The sequence below is a fragment of the Danio rerio genome, chromosome 7, assembly GCF_049306965.1.
Source record: "Danio rerio strain Tuebingen ecotype United States chromosome 7, GRCz12tu, whole genome shotgun sequence".
Classification (NCBI taxonomy): Eukaryota; Metazoa; Chordata; class Actinopteri; order Cypriniformes; family Danionidae; genus Danio; species Danio rerio.
In genome coordinates this window covers 57,091,937-57,115,758 of record NC_133182.1, presented here as the reverse complement: position 1 = coordinate 57,115,758, position 23,822 = coordinate 57,091,937, and the positions used below count along the sequence as shown (strand labels likewise).

At 35.0% G+C, this 23,822-nt stretch overlaps 1 protein-coding gene across 1 annotated transcript in view; it reads right to left on the bottom strand.

The window, feature by feature from the left end:
• The window catches only part of cdh15 (cadherin 15, type 1, M-cadherin (myotubule)), a 46,587-nt gene extending 26,601 nt beyond the window's left edge, over positions 1–19,986 (bottom strand). The window contains 1 exon segment of the mRNA NM_212606.2: positions 19,871–19,986. Coding sequence (NP_997771.2) covers positions 19,871–19,918 — 48 coding nt within the window. The 5' untranslated portion in view covers positions 19,919–19,986.
• Positions 19,987–23,822: the final 3,836 nt, after the last annotated feature.

The window sequence follows — 23,822 nt, the reverse complement described above, 5'->3', positions numbered from 1 at the left end:
AAACAGTTAAGTTTCCTCTTGAGATCAGGCTGGGTTAAACACATATTCCCCCCTCTCCCATCTCTTTTTTCATTGACATAAACATGTATATACACATATTGAGGTCTAATGACTGCACTAATGTTTAGGCAATTTGAAAAGCTCATACAACACTCACTCTCTCACACACACACACACACACACACACACACACACACACACACACACACACACACACACACACACACACACACAGAGAGAGAGAGAGAGAGAGAGAGAGAGAGAGAGAGAGAGAGAGAGAGAGAAAGAGAGTCATGCAGCTGTTTATCAGACACACATGCTCAGTTTGACTCTCTTCTACAGCACCTGACGGAGGTCAGAGGTCAGCAGCTAAATGTGCTTTGGTGACAAAATTCTACACACTGTGTCAGAATTCTCTCACACACTCCAACACAGTGTGTCGAATAGTGAAACGTTCTCACCTCAAATAATTTATGAAATGACAAGAACTGTGCAACTGTGGTGTTTGTCAAAGTTAAATGCAGTGAGACGTAACACTGTGTAAATTGTTTTGAGCAATAAAATGCTGTGACACCACGGTCTAAAATTATCTGTTTGCCTCACCTGTTAATAGAGAACAACCAGTCATAAATAACTTCTCATGCATGAAACTGTTTGAGAAGCACTTTTTGATTTTTTTTTATATAAAGAAGGGTTAGGGTTAGGGTTAGGGGAGAGAGAGAGAGACCTAGGGTTAGGGTTATTTAAAATATATAAAATAAGCTAAATAAATTTTTTGGTATTATTTATAGACTTTCATTATTAAAAGTGCTTAATTTTATTGAACTTTCAAATCTTAACAAATTTTCAAAATTGTTTGTTAAAAAAAGTCTGAAAACAAGTTGGACTGATTGCGTCTGATTTTGTTTACCAAATTTAATTGGGTGATTTTGAAAGGGATAGCTCACTAAAAAATGAAAATTATTAAATATAATCTCCATGATGGAAGAAGAATTAAAATTTTTGGGTGAACTATCCCTATAACAGTAAATGTGTCAACGTTCTCCTTCCCTTTTTACATAACAATAAAGAAAGAATTTGTGACACTAAACATTTCGGACAAAAATGTGTCTCATTTCATAATTGACCATTGTAAAAATCATAAATGGAATTGTGAGTGGTTTTTCTAGAAGTGTTTTCGTGATGGTGTGCCTCTGAGAATGCTGGACATCACTGGCATGTACACACTCTCTGAGACGCACTAATCTTAGAGCAGCCTGACTTCTCTGTTCTACTACTGTAACCACATTACACTCAGACTGAAGGCCTCATGCTTCTACTCATTTGCCAAACAAAAGTCACTTTCTAGGATTTAACAGACTTGACACTAAAATTTTTTTAAATGAATCAATGAATCAACCAACCAAACAATCAACCAACCAACCAACCAAACAAACAAACAAACAAACAAACAAACAAACAAACAAACAAACAAACAAACAAACAAACAAACAAACAAACAAACAAACAAACAAATAACCAGCCAACCAACCAAACCAACCAACCAAACCAACCAACCAACCAACCAACCAACCAACCAACCAACCAACCAACCAACCAACCAACCAAACAAACAAACAAACAAACAAACAAACAAACAAACAAACAAACAAACAAACAAACAAACAAACAAACAAACAAACAAACAAACGATAAAATATAACCCCTTACACAAACAAACAGCCAACTAACGAACCAACCAACCAACCAACCAACCAAACCAAATTAATCAGTCTACCAACAAATAAACCAACCAACCAAACAATCAACCAGTCAGTCAGGTAATTTTTTTTTCCATTTAGAGACTATATTATCATCAATAGTCAATTTGACTATTCACTAGAAATAGTATTTGTTTTTCACCTTTGAAACCATGAGCCTGTTATATGTTTTCGGTTTTCAAATATTTGGTAACACTTGATTTACAAAATCATTTGAATGTTAGTATCTTTGCTATTTTATGTCAGCTACCAGTCATTAGATTTGTTTATTACACTGATCTCTGGAATACTTGATTCTGATAGGTCATCATGACATGCAAAGTTACGTTATTCTCAGTTGACAAATTGAGCTAATACAGTTTTCTCTAAGTAGTACAAACCATTTAACCTGTATATTTAAGCTTAATTGTCACTATGTTGTTCTTGACCATTTAGAGCCATTTAGTAACTGAATAACAGGATAGTGTAGGCTACATTCAGACATTTGTCAAGGAAAACTTTATGTAAAGCTTTATATAATTAATTCAAGATTTAGTCGATTATAACTGCTCAGATCAATGTTTTATATAGTTTTGTGGCAAGTAGCCATTCAATAAGTGGAATAATGTAGATCCAGCAGCTGGTTTTCACAGAATACTGATAGGATTAATCAAATCAAGGCCTGAAACAGACCATCTATATAAAGTATAGACAAAATATAGAAAATATAAGATTCGGTAGCACTTAATAGTAATGGTCTGTTATTAAATGTTAGTTAATGTTTTTACTAACATGAACAAACTATTAGTAATACATTTAATATGGTATTTATTCATGTTTGTTAACATTAGTTAATGTTATATAAGTTAAATAAAGTTAGTTCATGTTTGATTAACTAAAGTTAACAAGCACAACTTTGCATTTTTATAATGCATTAGTTAATGTAAACTATATTAATAAATGCTTTAAAAGATTATTCATGCTTAGTTATGTTATGTAAACACATTAACTAACATTAACTAATGCACCATTATTCTAAAGTGTTATGGATTTGTCTTATAGAAAAGATACGATTTGTAAAATTACATCATTAACTAATTTATACTTGTTTTCTGGAATGTTTCCTGGATATTATTGTTACAATTAATTTGTATTATACACTTTAAAAAATATATATGGTTGTTTGCACATAGTATTGTCCTCAAAAATCCTTTAAGCTGATGTGGTTCTTCATGTGGGGGAGAGTTTTGTTTTTTGTTGAGCTTTTTGTTTTTCAAATTTGTAACTGACAAAGCACCTGCAGCTCGTTACTGGTTTCAGGAGCTCAAGCATCAGCTATACTGACTGTCAACACTCTCTCAGCAGGTAAATTCATTATTTCTTAAAATTACTATACATATGAACTTTCAAAACGTAACTTTTTTCTGTTTTTAGTTTAACATAACACGTGTGAACAGCTCTGTTTAGTTGAGGAATATTGGTATTATTATTTTTGCATGAGTTTATGCATAAAAAGTCACAAAAAACATTTAAAAGATACCAATCACTGCTTTTATGACTTCACTTTTTTTTTAAACACAAATGTTTTATACTGTTCTTCATAAACATATTTAGTTTTACATACACTCTCAGAAATAAAGGTACAAGACCTGTCACCGAGGTGGTACTTTTTTGAAAGGTACATATTTGTACTTAAAGGGTCATACACCTCAAGGTTACATATTGGTACCTAAAAAGTACAAAAGTGTACTGTTTAACTCTTAAAAATTTTAGGTACTTAATTATATATACCTTTGAGGTAACAGTATATACCCTTTAAGAACAAATATGTACCTTTCTAAAAGGTATCACCCCAGCGACAGCTCTCATATTTTTACTGAGTATAAAGAAATGAAAAGGACATTATTTATGTTTACATCCACCAATTTCTGATAAGAAAAATGCAAATAAACTACAATGAAAACAAATGTACCGAATTAGTTCCTGCATGCGCATAAAAAAAGTCATGTGATTTTGTTATTAGAGATCATGTGATAACAAAAATGGGTGCGATAGACAGCATTAATAGACAAACCAGGGTACCGATTACATTGTAAAACATCTGAAATGTTGGTTTGATAGCCCTAAAATCCCCAAAGTTTGTAATGGAAGATGTTCAGTATTATCACCCTTAAGACAGAGGTGTATGTAATTTATTAAATAAGAAAAAGGCCCATGGTGGATTCTTCTTCTAAATCAAACCCCATTTTCCTTTAGATATTTGGCACCAGTTTATCAGGAAATTACAATTTTGTTCTCTTTGACTTACTGGATAGAAACGGTGCTTTATTTGCAAATGTTTAAAAATATATTACAGTTTAATCACATCTTTGAATGAAATCATAGCTATTGTAACTTCAAACTCAATTGTGTTTTTCTAATACTGTGATATTGTGACATAATATTGATCAAGATATATACTGACATAACTAACACTGACCGAAATGACATTTGATACTGTATTGACTGTGCTGTTAAGATTGAGTCCCCAAGATCAAAGTCCGTGTTGGTGTTCAGTGTTCTGGGTGGCATTGACTGCAGGTCTCCTAATGTCTTTACCAGACCTGCACGTTTGGTTACTTCTCTCTTCATCTAGCCACAGTCAGCTTTTATGTGCGTCTGCTAATGTACTTCCCCAGCTCATTTAGGACACCTGATACCGTAGCTCTTTAATAACTTTCTTTATGTGAAACAACGCTGACTTCCTGAACCGTCCACCTGGACAGACTAAACATGAAGGATGTTAAGCAATGGCATTAATTAAATAGAGAGCAAATAGAGGACATGCTTATATGTTCCACTGATTTCTCCTCAGAAAAAACACCATTAATATTAGAAGGGCTGGGGAAAAATTGTTGGGAATTCTTAATGAAATGTCTCATGAAGTGCTTTGAAATATGCATTTCTCTTCAATGTTTGACATAATCTCAACCGAAACGCGAAGATAGGGTGGGATGATGTGTAGCCCCTCCCCTTTAAAAAAAAAAACATTAAATAGTGTTTTGTTTTATTACCTCTCTGCAGTGAGAGTGGTTGAGCTCAAGTGCATCAAATGAAAAGCAAACAAGAAACGTCTTGAAGTGGGCAGGGCATGCAAGATGCCAGAATGTATAAGGTTACCATTCATTCATAGGCAGAATTGACAAACTTTAAGCTTTACATGTTTATATCAGTTTTATATCTACTAAAGGTGATTTTTTTTCATTGTTTTGGTGCACACTAGCTTATAGATATCCTAAAAACTAACAATACTGATGCCAACGTCTAAAAAACTATGTTATTGTCATGAAACCTTTAATGTTTGAAGATATTAGAACATGTTTTTTAATATTTAGAGACTGCTAGACTGCTTAAGTCAGATTTTAAATGAATCCAGAATGCTAGAAACAAGAGGGTGACTTATTTAATGTATTATGGCAATTCCTAGTGTTCCAATATTTTTTCCAGGGAGGTGTGTGATTATTTGGTGAAGATATTGCAGACCCAGTATCTTTTTGACCCAAGTTTAACCAATACTTGGTAACCCCTGTCCATTAAGTCACATTAATTAAACTAAATCACAATTTACATTGAGCTGTATCATGTTTGGCGAACTGGTGATTGCATAAAAAAAAGACAATTTTTTTTTTCTCCAAAATATCTTTGATCTACAAATTTCCTATGGGTGCTGGAAATCCTTGTAAATGCTTAAAATTTAATATAGTTTTTTTTTAAATTTGAAAAATGCTTAGATTTTACTGAAAATCAAATGTGTTACTTTTATAATAGTTTATCCTACTAAGTGTGTAATAGGGGTGAGGCAGTGGCGCAGTAGGTAGTGCTGTCGCCTCACAACAAGAAAGTCGCTGGGTCGCTGGTTCGAACCTCAGCTCAGTTGGCGTTTCTGTGTGGAGTTTGCATGTGTTCCCTGCCTTCGCGTGGGTTTCCTCCAGGTGCTCCGGTTTCCCCTACAGTCCAAAGAGATGCAGTACAAGTGAACTGGGTAGGCTAAATTGTCTGTAGTATGTGTGTGTGGATGTTTCCCAGAGATGGGTTGCTGCTGGAAGGGCATTCGCTGCCTAAAAACTTGCTGGATAAGTTGGTGGTTCATTCTGCTGTGGTGACCCCGGATTAATAAAAGGACTAAGCTGACAAGAAAATTAATGAATGAAGTGTGTAATAATTAAATATTTAAACAAAATCGCAATAAAGAGAGTAATTAAGAGTAACCCAGGCTCATTCTGAAAATGTACCGCTATATACATTTCTGAAGAGCGCCAGATATGTCCCAGGTGGTACGTTTTTTTTTTGCAGGCCACTGTGTATGCTTTTTGAGATCTCAAATTTCTGTTGCGGGTGCCATTCATGCCAGCTGATCTCGTGTAATTCTGATGTTTACCACATCCTTATCTTGTTATTTACTTTTTTTTCTTTTTTCGGCTTTTTGTTTTTGTTTTACCCGCTTTCTGGAACTTTTCTTCAACAGACTGTAACCCCGTCATTGCAGTCAACTCCTCTCTGTGTTTCAAGTCCATCGATGTACAGTACATAGTGAGCTAACTGGACAAACATAACAGCCGGTAAGGCCGTCCATACGGAGGTAAGCGTTCAGCGCGAAAATGGCAAGCTAACTGGACAAATATAAAAGCTGGAAAGCCGTCTATACGGAGGTACGTAGCATTCGTTTTAAAGACAAAATGCAGCCATACGTACTTCTAGTAACATAATTTACAATCTCCTAAATGCATAGGGCTACGTTTTTAGAATGAGCCTATGTTGCGTAATCCAATGATTGGCTTAAAGGAAACATCGACATTTTTCCTTAGAATACTATACTATACTATATTATACTATACTATACTATACAATACTATACTATACTATACTATACTATACTATACTATACACCGTATAAAATGCTGGATTCCAAACAATTCCTTCATGTTGTCCCAACACAAATCAATTAAGTAAACGTAATCGCTTTTACAAATTTAAATGGATTAAACCTAATATGAAAAAACTATCATAAGTAAACATAAGAATTGTGTTGTTTCAACTCGTTTTAAATAAGTAGTGAGCAGCGAAAGTAATTTTTTGAGTCTAAAAAATAGCATCTGATATAATGTGATGAATATGGCTATGTACAGTTGAAGTCAGAATTATTAGCTCCCCTTTAAATTTGTTTAACAGAGCAAGGAAATTTTCACAGTATGTCTGATAATATTTTTTAAATTCATATTTGTTTTATTTCGGCTAGAATAAAAGCAGTTTTTAATTTTTTAAACATAATTTTAAGGTCTATATTCTTAGCCCCTTTAAGCTATATATTTTTTTCGATGGTCTACAGAAGAAACCACCATTATACAATAACTTGCCTAAATACCCAAACCTGCCTAGTTAATCTAATTAACCTAGTTAAGCCTTTATTGCCACTTTAAGCTGTATAGAAGTGTCCTGAAGAATATCTAGTCAAATATTATTTACTGTCATCATGGCAAAGATAAAATAAATCAGTTATTATAGGTGAGTTATTAAAACTATTATGTTTAGAAATTTGCTGAAAACATATTTTAATAAAAAACAACATTTCTGCACATCTGTGACCCATAATGTTACCAAACATGTAACGAAACAAGACAAAAATGATTATATGCTAGTGTGTATGATTTATTCATTTAGGTTTATTTACTGATTTACATCATTTCCATTATTATTTTATATGCATATATTGATATGACGTTATAGTAATGTTGGCAGCACGGTGGCTCAGTGGTTAGCACTGTCGTCTCAAAGCAAGAAGGTTACTGGTCCGAGTCCTGACTGAACCAGTTGGAATTTCTGTGTGGATGTTCTCCCTGTGTTCCTATGGATTTCTTCCTGGTGCTCTGATTCCCCCCACAGTCCAAAGACATGTGCTATAGGTGAATTGGGTAAAAGAAATTGGCTGTAGTGTATGAGTATGTGAATGCAAGTGTTTAGGCATTTCCCAGTACTGGGGTGCAGCTGGAAAGGCATCCACTGTGTAAAACAAAAGCTGGAATAGTTGGTTGTTCATTATGCTGTGGCAACCCCTGATAAATAAGGGACTAAGCTAAAGGAAAATGAATGAATGAATGAACATACTATGACTGTTTATATGTATATAGGTTCTGTATTTGATATATTAATATAATTTTCATTTCTTATTTGATATGCACATAAATTCGTATGTTGTCATATTATTATTATTATTATTATTATTATTACATATACTCTAGTGTGAAGAAAGCCCAGCAGAGACTGTACTTGTCAGGTGAGGAAGTTCAACCTGCCATAGGAGCTACTCAGTTGTCATCCAATCCATCCTGTGCACTTCAATCACCGTCTGGTTCAACTCAGCTGCCAAAATGGACCTCCATAGACTACAGCGAATAGTCCTGACTGCTGAAGGAATCCCTGGCACTACCCTTCCTACACCTAAAGAGCTGTACTCTTCCAGAGTGACAAAAAGGGCTCTGGATGCCTCACACCCAGCACATTACCTGTTCAAACTGTTACCATCTGGTCTGCGCTACAGAGCACCAAGCACAAAAACAGCTAGACACAGGAAAAGTTTCTTTCCTCAGGCCATCTACCTCATGAAGAGTTAAATATTCCCCTACTGTGCAATAAACATGTGCAATACTTGCTCATACTCACTTGTACATAGCACCTTATAACAATATACAATGCAATACTTATTATATGCATATAATATATGTATATGTATATGTACAGATTTGTATATATATATATATATATATATATATATATATATATATATATATATATATATATATATATATATATATATATATATATATATATATATATGTATATACAAATCTGTACATACAATTCAACATCCAGATCTTTTTAACTAACTGCATCTCTGTTTAATGTTTATCGTCTTTTTTCATAATTATTTTGTGTTGTCACTTGTCACTTTATGTACACTGGAAGCTTCTGTAGCCAAAACAAATTGCCTGTGTGTGTGAAGCACACTTGGCAATAAAACTGATTCTGATTAATATTATCATTTCTCTATTTGAAATTCAACATCAATAAAAAGTTCAAATCCTAAAAAAGAAAAACCTTAAAAAAGAAAAGATTCTGCTAAAAACTTCTTCTGATTCCTTCCAATCAAGTTGAATTAAATTTAACATGATGCCAAATTCATTCAATTTTTCCATTAATTCCTTTTGGTTTCTCACTCAATGAGACATAATGGAGTTCTCAGTTGTGCAATGTGAGCTGCATGTGAAAACATTTGCTCAGTAGAAACACTAATCTGACTAGAGCTCAAAATACCCCACCATCTGAACCATACACTAATACCTCCAGAGACGGCAGGTGCCAACCGCAGACACTGCGGCAACCCCCAAACTCACATTGAGATGTACACCAAAAACATGCATCTTTCCTTTACACCAGAGTCTTACAAATGGCAGAGAAAGTGTAACGTTTTATAGCCTTTTAGTATCTTGGAGAGCATTCCAATAAACATTTGTTGCTCTCTGTGTCACGTTTAACCCAGTTTAGCTCTGCTTTTACCAGAGTAAGACATTCCTCAAGCTCCAGGCACATATGGCAGGGTCAGCTGGCATTGATGCTGCAGGCGTGACTAACTGAATGAGATATGCTGCATTTCTGAACAGGAGAACAAACTTACTGAGTGTGGAACACATTATAGACCTATGCATGTGTGTCAGACAGAGGTTTGACCTTTTTTTTTAATGTTCATGCAGCCTGAACAGTGGATGTTGATGCAGTTTGTCATTTAAAGGAATAGTTCAATCAAAAATTGTAATTCTGACTCATTGAAACCCTTGACTTTATCCAAACCAGTTTGAGTTGTTTGTTTGTTGAACAGAAAAGAAGATATTTTGAAGAATGTTGTAACCACTGTCTTTTCATAGTATTTGCTTTTCTACTATGGAAATTGGTGGTTACAAGTTTTCAATATACTTCAAATTCACTTCATTTGTGTTGAAGATCAACAGATAATGGCATTATATTATTAGTGTTTATATGTTCATTTTTTGTGTGTTTGGCATTCATCTGTATTATTTGCAATTAAGTCAATAAAAAGTTTAAATTATAAAAAAGGTCTCCAGTAATCTCCTGCTAAAGAGAACTACTGATTCCTGCCAATCAAATTTGATTTAATTTCATATAAAGTAAAATACTAACTGGTTTGGAACAAGTCAAGGGTGAGTAAATTTTCTCTTTTGGGCATACAGTCCCTTTATGATAACTCTACAGAAGTTAAGTTAGCTCTGTATAAAATAGTTTATTTGTAGTGTTCAATACTTGTAAAACGTTTCGTTTTAAATGTATAGAATAATACTGTCCCAGCTCCCAGGCACATACTGTGTTTTTACAGCACCACTTCTGTAAATTCTGATTCAGAAGATTTGCCCTGTAAATTACCAGTAAAATACTGGCAGTTACAGCTTGCAGTAATGTATTGTTATCTAAAGTCTGTTACTGTAAAGATACATGCACTGAATTAAAACTCATCTAAACTCATTTCATTCATGGAATAAACCGGCTCAATTTGGCCAACTGCTGTTGAAGTTTTCTTTTCTTTTTTTTTTTTTTTACTCTCTTAACTAGAACATGGACTGGTTACTTTGGAACACATTGGAAAATAGCTAAATATTTTATATAATCAATCACACTACTGAGCTTTAAGTAAGCATTCAGGGCATCTAGAAAGTATTCATAGCGCTTCACTTTTTCCAAAAAAAATTTTATGTTACTGCTTTTATTGTTGTTGAAATTGTTGCAAACTTAATAAAAATAAAAACCTGAAAAAATCTCATGTGCAGAAGGATTCACAGCCTTTGCCGTTAAGCTCTGAATTGAGCTCAGGTCCATTCTGTTTCCACTAATCATTCTTGAGATGTTTCAGCAGCTTAATCTGAGTTCACCTGTGGTCAATTCAGTTGATTAAACATGATTTGAAAAGGCGTACACCTGTCTATATAAGGTCCCAGGGTTGACAGTGCATGTCAAAGCACAAACCAAGCATTAAGACAAAGGAATTGTCTGTAAACCTCAGAGGCAGGATTGCCTTGAGGCACAAGGCTGGGGAAGGTTACAGAAAAAAAATCTGCTACTCTGAAAGTTCCAATGAGCACAGTGGCCTCTGTCATCCGTAAGTGGAAGATGTTTGGAACCACTAGGACTCTTCCTAGAGCTGGCTGGCAATCTATGCTGAGTGATTTGGGGAGAAGCGCCTTAGTCAGGGGGGTGATCAATAACCCGATGGTCACTGTCTGAGCTCCAGCATTCTTTTGTGGAGAGAGAAGCAATCCCCAAATCAGGCCTGTGTGGTAGAGTGGCCAGACGGAATGTCAGAGTGCTCTTGACATCAGACTGGGGTGATGGTTCATCTTCCAGCAGGACAATGACCCAAAGCACAAAATATCAATGGAGTGGCTTCACAACAACCCAGCCAGAGCCCAAACCTAAATCCTATTGAACATCTCTGGAGAGATATGAAAACGGCTGTACACTGTCGCTTCTCATCCAACCTGATCTTGAGAGGTACTGCAAAAAGGAATGGGCAAAAATCCCCAAAGACAGGTGCACCAAGCTTGTGGCATCATATTCAAAAAGACTTGAGGCTGCAATTGCTGCCAAAGGTAAATCAACAAAGAATTGAGCAAAGCGTGTGAATACTGATGTACATGTCATTTTACAGGTTTTTATTTTTAATAAATTTGCAACAATTTTCAGAAATCTTTTTTCACATTGTCATTATAGGGCATTCTGAGGAAATAAATTAATTTAATGCATTTTGGAATAAGACTGTAACATAAAAAAATGTGGAAAAAAGTGAAGCGCTATGAATACTTTCCGGATGCATTGTATTACAGCATCCAGAGAAAAACTAAAGTTAAGATGTCAAGGGTGAAGAGCTCAACTAAAGCAGTCACTGACCTCCATTATGGTAACTCCATACTAAATAAAACACCCTATAGCCTCTGTTTATTCTCTATAAGAACTGTATAGAATTCAAAGCAGTCAGTAATAGGTAAATCTGCTGATGCTGTTCGTGAAGTTGTTTAATGATCTTCTGCTGATACTTAAGATGTTTTAATTTAGTTGATTTTACAAGTTTTCTTTTTGTCAACCAGGAATCTGTTAGCATTAGCTATTAACCTCCATAACTTGCCCATGCTGTCATATCATGCTAATTCATACAGGAGATGGTTTTTATTATTATCTCCAATTAATGCTTTCCTGTCTGTTTTTTTCCCCTAATCCAGGATTAACATAATCAAGGAACTATTCCACTGTTGATTTATATCTGAATGTCAGGAACTGTGAGTAACCCAGAGTTGCCACAAAGACTGACAATGAGCAGCTGGACTGGTGCATGAACTTAACACTGGCTGCTTTATTAACAGATTTTTTTTTTGCTCATTGCATGACCTGGGATCGTCGGCCTCCTATTTCCGCTGCCAAGATTACCATGTGAGACAAATGGGGTTAAGTCTGCATCTGGGAACAGCTGTGCATCACCATAGCAGAAGCACCCACCGGCAGTGAATCTCAATGCAGCCCCTGTCCTCTCAGCTTTGCTGATAACATCCTAGCACTCCCTGCCTGAACATCAGAGGAATTTAAAGAATTAAATGACCTCAGCTTGCACACATTATTAGTCAACATATCATATTAGTTAGTAGCAAAGATTTCAGTGGGACTAATAGCAAACTGTTCCATCGCCTCCATTCTATATCAACACAGTGGAAAAAGCAAAAAAAAAAACATCTATGCTGCATTGCAGTTCACATACTATCCGTCCTAAATAGTATTCAAAAATAGAATTAGTATGTCTCAAACCAGAGTACACTCACCGGCCACTTTATTAGGTACACCTGACCAACTGTTAACGCAATTTTGTGATCAACCAATCACATGACAGAAACCCAATGCATTTAGGCATATAGACATGGTCAAGATGATCTGCTGCAGTTCAAACCGAGCAACAGAATAGGGAAGAAAGGTGATTTAAGTGACTTTGAATGTGGCATGGTTGTTGGTGTCAAACTGGCTGGTCTGAGTATTTCAGAAACTGCTGATCTACTGGGATTTTCACGCACAACCATCTCTAGAGTTTGATCCAAAAAAGAGAAAATGTCCATTGAGTGGTAGTTGCAAATGCCTTGTTGATACAACATTTGGATGGTAGGGTCAGAATTTGGAGTCAAAAACATAAAAGCATTGCTTCATCCTGCCTTGTATCAAAGGTTCAGGCTGGTGATGGTGGTGTAATGGTGTGTGGGATATTTTCTTGGCACACTTTGGGCCCATTAGTACCAATTGAGCATCGTGTCAACGCCACAGCCTACCAGAGTATTGTTGCTGACGATGACCATCCCTTTATGACCACAGTGTACCCATCTTCTTATGGCTACTTCCAGCAGGATAACATGCCATGTCATAAAGCATGAATCCTCTCAGACTGGTTTTTGAACACGACAAAGAGTTCATTGCACTCAAATGGCCTCCACCATCACCAGATCTAAATCCAATAGAGCACCTTTGGCATGTGGTGGAATGAGAGATTTGCACCATGGATGTGCTGCCAACAAATCTGCAGCAACTGCGAGATGCAATCATGTCAATATGGACCAAAATCTCTGAGGAATATTTCTAGTACCTTGTTAAATCTATGCCAAAAAGGATTTAGGCAGTTCTGAAGGCAAAAGAGTGTCCAACCCGGTACTAGTAAGGTGTACCTAATAAAGTGGTCGTTAAGTTTATGTTGAAAAATAATGCCAAAAGTTCCCGTATGGTTTACTATTTCTGGGAAAAATTCAAGATCCATACTCTAATCGCTAATATTGCTCACAATACAATGCGTGTTGGACGTGTATTTTATTAGAGCTACAAAATCAAGTAAAAAGTGTAAACAAACCACAAACATATCCATCAAGTTTAGATGCTTCAATAAAGATGCTAAAATGACTATTAATTAACATCTAGCCAACTAGAAAATATTTAAATTGGGTTTTCCGTGTTATATTTCATCTGCAACAACAATGTGAACTTATATCAAGATATGTTTGGACATTAACAAATGGCAGATTCCTCAATTATCCTGCTGCTGCTTCTCCAGTAAGGTAGGTAATTAAATATGGAAGAAATGTGGATAATGTGTCGAGATGATTGACAGGGGGCATAAGCAACATAACAATCTGTTAATGAGGTAGTAGTATATCCCAAAGCTTGCATACTCCTCTATTACACACTCAAAAGTATATACTTTTCCTTTACAAAACAAGTACATACTTTTAGGGTGTAGTATAAGTATGTGAATTGGGACACAGCAATGGTTTTTGTTCAAAGTAAGCTACTACTTTCGCCAACTACTAGCCTGGCAAACATATTGCAGCTTTTCAGATGCAGATCTGTATGAATGAACATTCATGAACCATACATAAAACCTAAATGTACACTGGTAACACGGAAATTTCAAGTATGGCAAGAGACAAAAAAGTTATTTTAATGTATACAAAACTAAATTGAACAAGATATGATATCCATATCCATTTATTAGCTTTTTTACTATTCTGAAACAATGTAATGTTTCGTTTTCTATTGTTTTATTAAAGAATATTAGACTAGGACAGTGGTCGCAATCTGTTGTTTAAGAGTGACTGGAAAATCTTTATCACTCTCCCAGTAGTAGATCCCAAAAATGACTAAAGAATAAATACAATAAATGCTTTTCGAGTGATGTAAAATCACTTTATTTCTCAAGATCCAAAGGCTGTTTTTTATTTTCATTATGGTTAACTGCTGCAACGTTAATATACAGCTCTTCATATGAGCCTCAAAGTAATAAGGGGCCATTTACATATTTTGTGTTTTGCACACTCAAGTTTGTTATTTCAAATGTAAAGCACTTCCAGGTACACCTACATTGCAGCAAGTTAAAAACATCTCAAATATTTTAATTAAACTGTGAAAAAGCTAGAGAAAACTCTCTCTGCTATTAAAAAACAGCTTTAAAAAGGCCACTATAACTTCAAACAATGTGTTCACGCTCTAACATTGACAAAACCGCACTTATAATTGCTGAATTACATTGATTCCTTCCTTGGTCCCCTATTTAACTGTTAACTATTCCAGCATATGTTTTATGCAGTTGATGCCCTTCCAGCTGCAACCCAGTGTTGGGAAACACCCATACACAGTCACATTCACACACAAATTTATACACTAAGGTCAATTTAGATCATCCAATTCACTTATAGCACATGTCTTTGGATTAGTGGGGGAAACCAGAGCACCCGGAGGAAACCCATACCAACACGAGGAGAACATACAAACTCCACATAGAAATGCCAACTGGTCCAGTGCTAACCACTGAGCCACAGTGTGGCCCTGAATTAGATTATAATGTCTAAATATATTTATCATTGTTTAGTTAGAATTTTTGAGGGGAGTTTTATTGCAGCTCATTTATAAAATTCAAATGTAGAACTGAAAGGATTACAAAAACAAAAAGTAGATTAGTGCTTATTACATCAGTTCAAAAATGTTAAATTAAAGGCCACAAGTTGGAAAAGCAGTTGGAAAATATAGCTTTATTTTTCTCTCAGTTTTTGGCAACACAGGCTCATTGTGAAAATATTCCCCTGCATACACTTCTGGAGAGTGTGAATTATGTAGCCAGAGCTACATATTACTGCAGTTCGTTTGACTTCTGTTTCTTTTCTTTTAGCCACACTAGAATAATAATCAGGAAAAATGAACTCTGATAGAAGAGCTGGTTCCAACAACCTTTTCTTTATCGGTGAAGTAGTAAAACCGCACGATCATCACTCTAGCTCTTTGATTCTCACGGTCAGCCGAAGATGCGGGGCCAATACAATGCGCTCTATCCATCAACGGGGAAGCTGAAAACAACTCTGATCTGATTACGTCCTGGAAAAAACGAATCATAAATGTGACCAGATCACTCCCTTCTACTTCTGGAAGGCAGATAACCTGGAGATTACAACGCTGAGAGCACGATTCCAAGTCCTCCACGTTCTCGGTGGGTAGTTTATTAGCTGAATTCAACTTTAGCATCATCTACTCCAGTGCTGCAAGGAGGTCACTGTAACTGTTCATGTGCTGATCAAGTTTGTCAATATGTCGACCTTGTGACTTGATGCTTGGTTAAAAACTCTCAAGAGATGGAACAACTAGAGCAAGAGCAGAGTCAATTGCTGCTTTCACCTTCTGCCATGGTACAAGTTAGTTTGGAGATCAGAGTGGCATGCAGATTTTCCAGATCCAGCGGCAGCCTGTCACCATGAGTCTCTGTTGCGGCCACTGATGCTTTGAGTTTTTTCTGCCTTTCAGACGTCATATGTCCATCCAAACTAAAACGGTTTGATGCGCGATACAAAAATTAAACCACCAAGTGAGTTCGAAGATTCAAGCAGCCAGCCAGATATATTAAATGATAAAATGCTCGGGAGCTAACTTCAAGTGCGTCTACCCCCTCAAACACATGCTTTACCGGAAGTCCCTTCTGTTTCTTTTCGCACTTACTAGCTGACGAATCCTCCCTGTGGACGGCTTTATCACTGTTAACAGTTTCCCTAGTAGTTTGCCGTGTACATCAGTGGATGCAGAAAGGAATTAATCCTGATGATGGGGTTCGAGTTTACAAAGAACTGTATCAGAAAGCAGGTAAGCCAAAAACAAATGGTAAAAATTTAAATAAACAAATAAATAACAGGGTGAGAACGTGGTAAGGTCTGAAAGCGTGGTAAAAATCAGGCGGCCATGAGGGCTTTTCTTTTTCTGGATTGCTTTTGAAAACTGTTAGTTGGGATTAGGGAAGCTTAGTCAATCTGTGCTTTTTAAAACACTATTGGTTGGGTTTAGGGAAGGGGGAGGGTGGGTCAGTCGATTGGTCATTCAGTCAGTCACTCAGTCAACAATGGTCTCTGGTGTATTGGTGTATGTAGATCTTGTCTTTCTGCAAGGCCAAGTTTAGGGATCTTAGGCTAAAAAAGGTTGGTGGGCACTGGACTAGATATATTTCATACAAAGTTTCTAATTGAGCAAAACTAGACTTGAGCTTGCAAATGGCAATTACTAATCACTAAAAATAAGTCAAATAATTACTAATACTTGAATCAAATGACCTTCAAAACATGAAGTCTAAGTAACTTTAAAGCAGTTGTTCTCAACAGCAGTTGTTCTGTCTCTCCTGTCTATGTACAGAATGATGAAAGCTTGCCACAAGAGGAGGCCCAGGACAAATCTCTCATTTTAGAATCTGTGTCCTATTGCAAATCTAAACAGTCCTGATCACTGACTGTGGGGAATATTTATGGCCGTGTGGCTTTGTTTGCATTCTCATTCATTGTCTTCATGATTACACCCCCTGTCAGACCAAAGGGGGCCTTCAAACTGTGAAGTCAAGCGAGGGCCAAGCCAGCTGAGTTTCTATTCTTATTATTCTTTATCTGTCATCATTCAATTCATCAGAAACGAAGCATGTTTAGATCATTCATTTCCACCAATCGTTTAATTCATCTGACAGCTAGTAATTGCAGCCAGTTGAAGACAATGTTAACAATCAATTACTTGACACTGCAGCACTATAGATGATTTTAGCAGATGTGGCCCAAGGTCAAAACTGTAACCACTTCCTAAACACAGAATCTTTAGCCTTTAGGGCTAATCAAGTGAAATAGCCTTCTATTTAAACATTGATTTCCATCGAAAACTATGAAGCTTTTATTACAGTACCTTCATCGTTTTAAGTTTATAACATTTGACTTTACTAAGCAACTTGTGCTGTAATAATCAAAGACATTCTCAAACTTTTTTCTCTAAAACATGAGGAAGAAAATACGAAAAGAATCGAAATATGCCAAAGAAAACATTTGTGACAGCAAACCAGTCTGTTAATGTGTCAAGCTGCTAAGATTACAATCTAACTATGGTAATTACATTATATAGCAGTAAAACGGGATTCAAAAACAAGATCAACGTCCTACGTTGTGTTTCTACAGACTGTTTTAATGAAGTGTGATTATAAAAAATACAATTAATGTATTTTTACCATTAGAAGCTAGTTATATGTACACAACTGTGTTCAAGCCTCTTATTGAAAATGATTTTTGCATAATAGGTCCCCTGTGTGTATTTTGGCATCTCACCGAAATAATTTAGCAGCTGCTTTACTCTGTAAAAAGTGATAAGTTACTTAAAGTGAACAACAACATTGTCTTAAAATAACAAGTTACTTTTCTTAAAAATAAAGTAAGTATACATTGTAACTTGGACCTATTTAGTTGACTTTACTCAAAAACACAAAAATACCAGCATATTTTCACATTACTTTTATTAACACATTTAGTTCCTTTAAAACAAGGGACTTAAGATTGTAATGTATTACTTTTTTCACCACACTTTCATCTAGTGTTAAAATACATAATGATGATAATTACCAAACATACTAATTATAATATTTGAGAATTTGAACTGTTTTTAAACAATCATGAGTTGGAGAAAATTATTTAGAGAGTTATGGTTAAAAAAGGAAAGAGCAACTTAGTTTTAGTATGTTATTAATGAATACTAACACATGAATAATACTAATATATTAATATATTAACTATTAATAACCATTACATTAATAAACATCTCATGTTTGGGTGATTTTGGCTCAAGAATGTATTAATTACGCTTATTGTTTGAGAAGTTACTGTAATAAAAACAACAACAAACAACAAAACACACACTTTTAATTACAAATTTAGTCGGTGAACATGAATTTTAAAGTTGTTTTCGAAAATTAATTTTTCAACCTTGAAGCATTTATTACAGTAGATTTACTTTATGCCAAAAATTGCTGCTTGTTCAAACTACTAACAGTTGAAGCATTATTAGCCTCCCTGTTAACCCCTTCCCCCCCCCAGTTTCTGTTTAACGAAGAGCAGATTTTTTCAACACATTTCTAAACATTAAAGTTTTAATAACTAATTTCTAATAACTGATTTATTTTATCGTTGCCATGATGACAGTAAATAATATTTCACTAGATCTTTTTCAAGGCACTTCTATACAGCTTAAAGTGACATTTAAAGGCTTAACTTGGCAGGTTAGGCTAATTAGGTATGCTATTGTATAACCATGGTTTGAGACAATCAAAACAAATATTGCTTAAAGGGGCAAATAATGTTGACCTTAAAATGTTTTTTTTTTAAATTTAAAACTGGCCGAAATAAAACAAATAAGACTTTCTCCAGAAGAAAAAATATTATCAGACATACTGTGAAAATTTCGCTGCTCAGTTAAGCATAATTTGGAAAATATTTAAAAAAGAAAAAAAATCAAAGGGGGTTTATTAATTCTGATTTCAACTGTAAAGTAAGTTAACACAATTCTTCATTGACACAAATTAATTAGGTTAGCCTAATTGTTTTATGTTCAATCGACTTAAATTTGTAAAAATAATTAAGCCTACTTAATTGATTTGTGTAGGGACAACATAAAGGTATTATGTTGAACCCAGCATTTTTATAATTCATTGAGCAATTTGCTCTGTAAATATAAAAGACAATGTTAACCCTTCTCTTTTAAATACGACTGGGAAAAATGTCTGTTTGTGAAATACATATAGACACATCTGTGAGAGTAGGTCAGTTGCTTCTGAACAGCTTAAGTAGTATCAATAAAAAATCTTATGATCAGTGTAAAAAAAGCTCTTGATATCATCCCAATGCAAATCAATTAAGTTAACTTCATGGTTTTTACAATTTTAAGTTGATTAAACATAAAACAATTAAGTTACCTTCCCCCAAAATCCAAAACATTTTTGAACAAGCAGCAAAAATGTTTTATGGAGTTATGATTGTTATGTTTTAATGTTACATTTCATATTCTCTGCATGATTCAATCTATAAACATCTCTCTTTTTATTGCTTAATTGCATCATATATATGAATATTATATTAACATTCCACATTTTTATTATTGTACTGTGCCGAAATGGATTAGGGCCTTGCATTAAAATGTGCAGCATACACTGATAAAAACGTAGAAGGTAAAGCTGAACTCACCTGACACACAATAGTCAGCAGTGCCGCCAAAACCACCACTGCCTTCATCTTTAGCCTTTTTGATCCTCAATGACCACAGTAAACCACTGCCAAACCATACAACACCAGTGTCCGGCGACTGAAGTAAAGTGTGCAGCAAGACACTGAGGTTCCTCGTGTATGTGTGTGTGTGCAGGGCTTGAGTGACAGCACATGTGTGAAGAACCCTGCCCCCACAATACACTCACACACACACACACACACACACACACACACACACACACACACACACACACACACACACACACACACACATACACACACCCATCTACTTCACAATCCTTGACCCATTCAAACACATGCAGATACTCATAATAAAGAACACTAAAAACTACATGAAGTAAACATTGTCACATTAAATTCATCCTTAATACAAATCAGCTTGAGTATTAGTACGTTTCCATTCCAACTGAAATATGGCACAAAACATTTGTGAAAACTGATTCTGTCCAATGAGTCAAAGAGAACAAAATCGTGACGTCATGATAATCTGGCACCAAATATCAACAAGAAAAATGCAATTTGCTGTGGTAGAAGAAGTCATCGAGGGCCTTTTCTTTCCAACCCAGGCCCATTCTGAAATCGTAGTCCTGTGGACGTTTCTGGAGACCGCGATGTACGTCCCGGGAGGTGTGTATTTTTGCAGTTTTTGTTTTCGTGAATCCACAAGAAGTCGATGTGTGTGCTTTTTTTATCTTAAATGTCACTTATGAGTGCTGTTCGCACCCACGCTGTTCTCACGTAAACCCACTGGAGAACATCTGTCTGACTGACTGAATGAATGATTGGACAACCAGCCAATCGACTGAACTACCCTCCTTCTTCCCTAAACCCTACCAGTTTCACTGATTGCCTCGCCTGCACGCTTACTTCCCTAAACCCGACCAACAATTTACAAAAGCCGTCCAGAAAAAGAAAAGCTAGGGAGTTTCCGATTTTACCACATTTTCACCCTGTAATGAACTTGTTCACTTTATTTTTTGGATTCTGTTTTTGTCTTACCTGATTTCGGGAACCACTCTTCCCTGGACTCAAACCCGGTCATCGTCGTCGTGTACAGTCGGTAAGCGAAAAGGAACGGCGTCATTCCGCCCCATAGCGTTTGCTTCAAAAATTAAATGCAGCCATACGAACCTCCGGCTACATAATTCGCAGTCTACAGAAACATCCACAGGACAACGTTTTCTGAATGAGTCTGGGTTGCTTTTTTCTTATATAATAAATGACTTGCTCATCAGAAAACACACAGTGGCTTTTGGAAGAGTGAGATGCTCTATAGGAGCGCAGACGCTAAAGACGGGAGGTACCTTCTGGGAGGTAATAACACTTTTTCTCAATCAAATAAAAAGTTAGTACTACTTATTTGTGTGCATAATTTTTTATAAAGATTTTAAAATTTGTTTTCACATATTAGCATTTCCATCAGGTATTTTTATACGATAGTTCATTCATTCATTCATTCATTCATTTTCTTTTCAGCTAATTCCCTTTATTAATCAGGGGTCACCCACTGCGGAATGAACCTCCAACTTATCCAGCATATGTTTTACGCATCAGATGCCATTCCAGCCGCAACCCAACACTACCCCATATTCTCTTGCTTTTACACAATTACACAGCCAATTTAGCTTATTCAATTCACCTATACCACATGTCTTTTAACTGAGTTTTAAATGGGGATAAAAATAGGTGGATGGAAACATTTTTATTGTGTAGCAAATCCTTGTATGATGAAAATAGTATGTCAAAAGTAATACAACGATAAATATTTTTCTGATTTTTGACAATTACATGATTTTAATCTGTATTTTGGTTAAGACGGTCTGTTTTACTAAATGAACATTGTATATTATTTATCTCATTGGCAGTTATTCGAATTTTCACAGACTTGTGAATTTTTAGAGAATAATAGAATTTTAGCAATAATATATGTATCAATGAAGTATGCACAAATGAAAAAATAAATAAAAACACATACATAATTTAACAACAACAACAAAAAAGAAAAGAAAAGAAAAACAAACTGATTTATTGTTTATAAAGTTATATTAGGTTCAAAAAAGTTTTGTAAAATATATTTTGGTAGCACTTTAATTTGAAGGGCCATGAAACCCTCCTTGTCGCAGCAGGGTGTTTTCACACCTCTAGTTTGAAAAAAGTCAGGAAAATGGGTCCAGCTTTGCTTAGGTGGGAGTGTCGAGTGGCGAAAGAGGGAAGGGTTTGCATGAAAAGGGGAGTTTCAGTTTACATGAGTTACTTTTTGAATATTCCTTTCATGATCTCGTTTTACATGTTATAGCACATCATTCAATTAAACTCATTGCATCATTTCCACGCTATCCACATTTCATGTGATTTTGGGTGTTTCATTCTTAATTTGTCGACTTTAACTGCGGTTTGGCACTTTGACTTTTATTCAGGAATATGAAGTCTGAAAGGAACTGCATCTTTTGTAGAAGCAGACAAATTTTTAAAAGCAGTGGCAAATTTCACCATTTCCAGGTGCAACAAGCTCTCTGGTAAAAACAAATGTTTCTTACAAACATATTTTTGTCACGATTTATCAGACCACTGTACTCCACAAATGTGTGTCCACACACAGTGGTGATCTCATTGCAGGAAAATGGAAACAAAACCATTGTTGCGGCACATTTATAAACGCAACACTGATGACCCATGTCTTTGAACAACGCATATATGACTGTCAACATCTTAAAACATGTGTTTTGGTGTTTTATGACTCTTTAAGGTGAGACATATGAAATATGCATAATTAGATGTAATTAACCCTGAACCTTTAAACCACATTCTAACCACAGCCTAATAGTATGTTTTTAATATTACTATTATGTTAACATAATATAACTTCATTTAAAATTTACACTGTAACTATTCCTTCAAAAAAAGTGCAACTATTTGTCGTTTTTTCCATTTAACACGTTTGGTACTTAATTTAGTTCATTATTGCTGTCCTGTCATTTTATTCTCTGTTTTTTTCACAAAATAAAGAGTTTTTGATGAAGTGGCTTGACTATTTTGTAAAACACTAATCGCATGCTAGATCCATGACCAAAAATCCTTACACTTTTGAATGAATTATATATGTCATTCAATAAAAATTACACAAAAATGTAAGTACAAATATAATAAAAATGAATGAATAACAAGTTAACCACTTTAGTTTAAAATGCATTAAAAGCATAATTCATTCTGTCATCATGTACTCATTCTTGAACTGCTCCAAACCATTTTGAGATTTTTTTTCTCCTGAAAAGAAAATATAATTTAAAGAATATTAGAAACCTATAAAAGTTGACTTCAATAATATTTGTTTTTCCTATTATAGAGGTCAATGGTTCACTATTAGTTCGCATTTACAAATCATAAAAAATGTAGCTTGTGTTTCTCTTTGATTTAGGTATAGATTTTGTACAAATTTCTTACAGGATGTATTGTCTTTAACCACTGTAAAAATTATTCAGTGATAAGGAGTTGGAATATTATACTATATCTCAGTAAGTCAATAAGTCAATGTAAAATCACGTTTTCTGAAAACGTTTTTTTTTTTGCAATTGTACTTTTTAATACACAATATAAAACTGTTTGTACTGTGCATGAAATATGCAAAAGGACATTTACAATACTATCATCAATGTAATTACAATGACATTACATCCAAAAATAAAAGATTGCAATTACATATGTACTGTGTAAACTCTCATATACAACTATAAATAACCAAATACTGTACATGCAATATATAAAGAAAAAAAAAAAGCATTTGTACAAATTATCTGGGATGTACAATGTAAACTCACAGTTATTACAATGTAACGACACAAAAATTGCACTCAAGATTTAAGTTTGTAATTGCATCTCAGATGTAATAACAATGTTAGAACAATGTAATTAC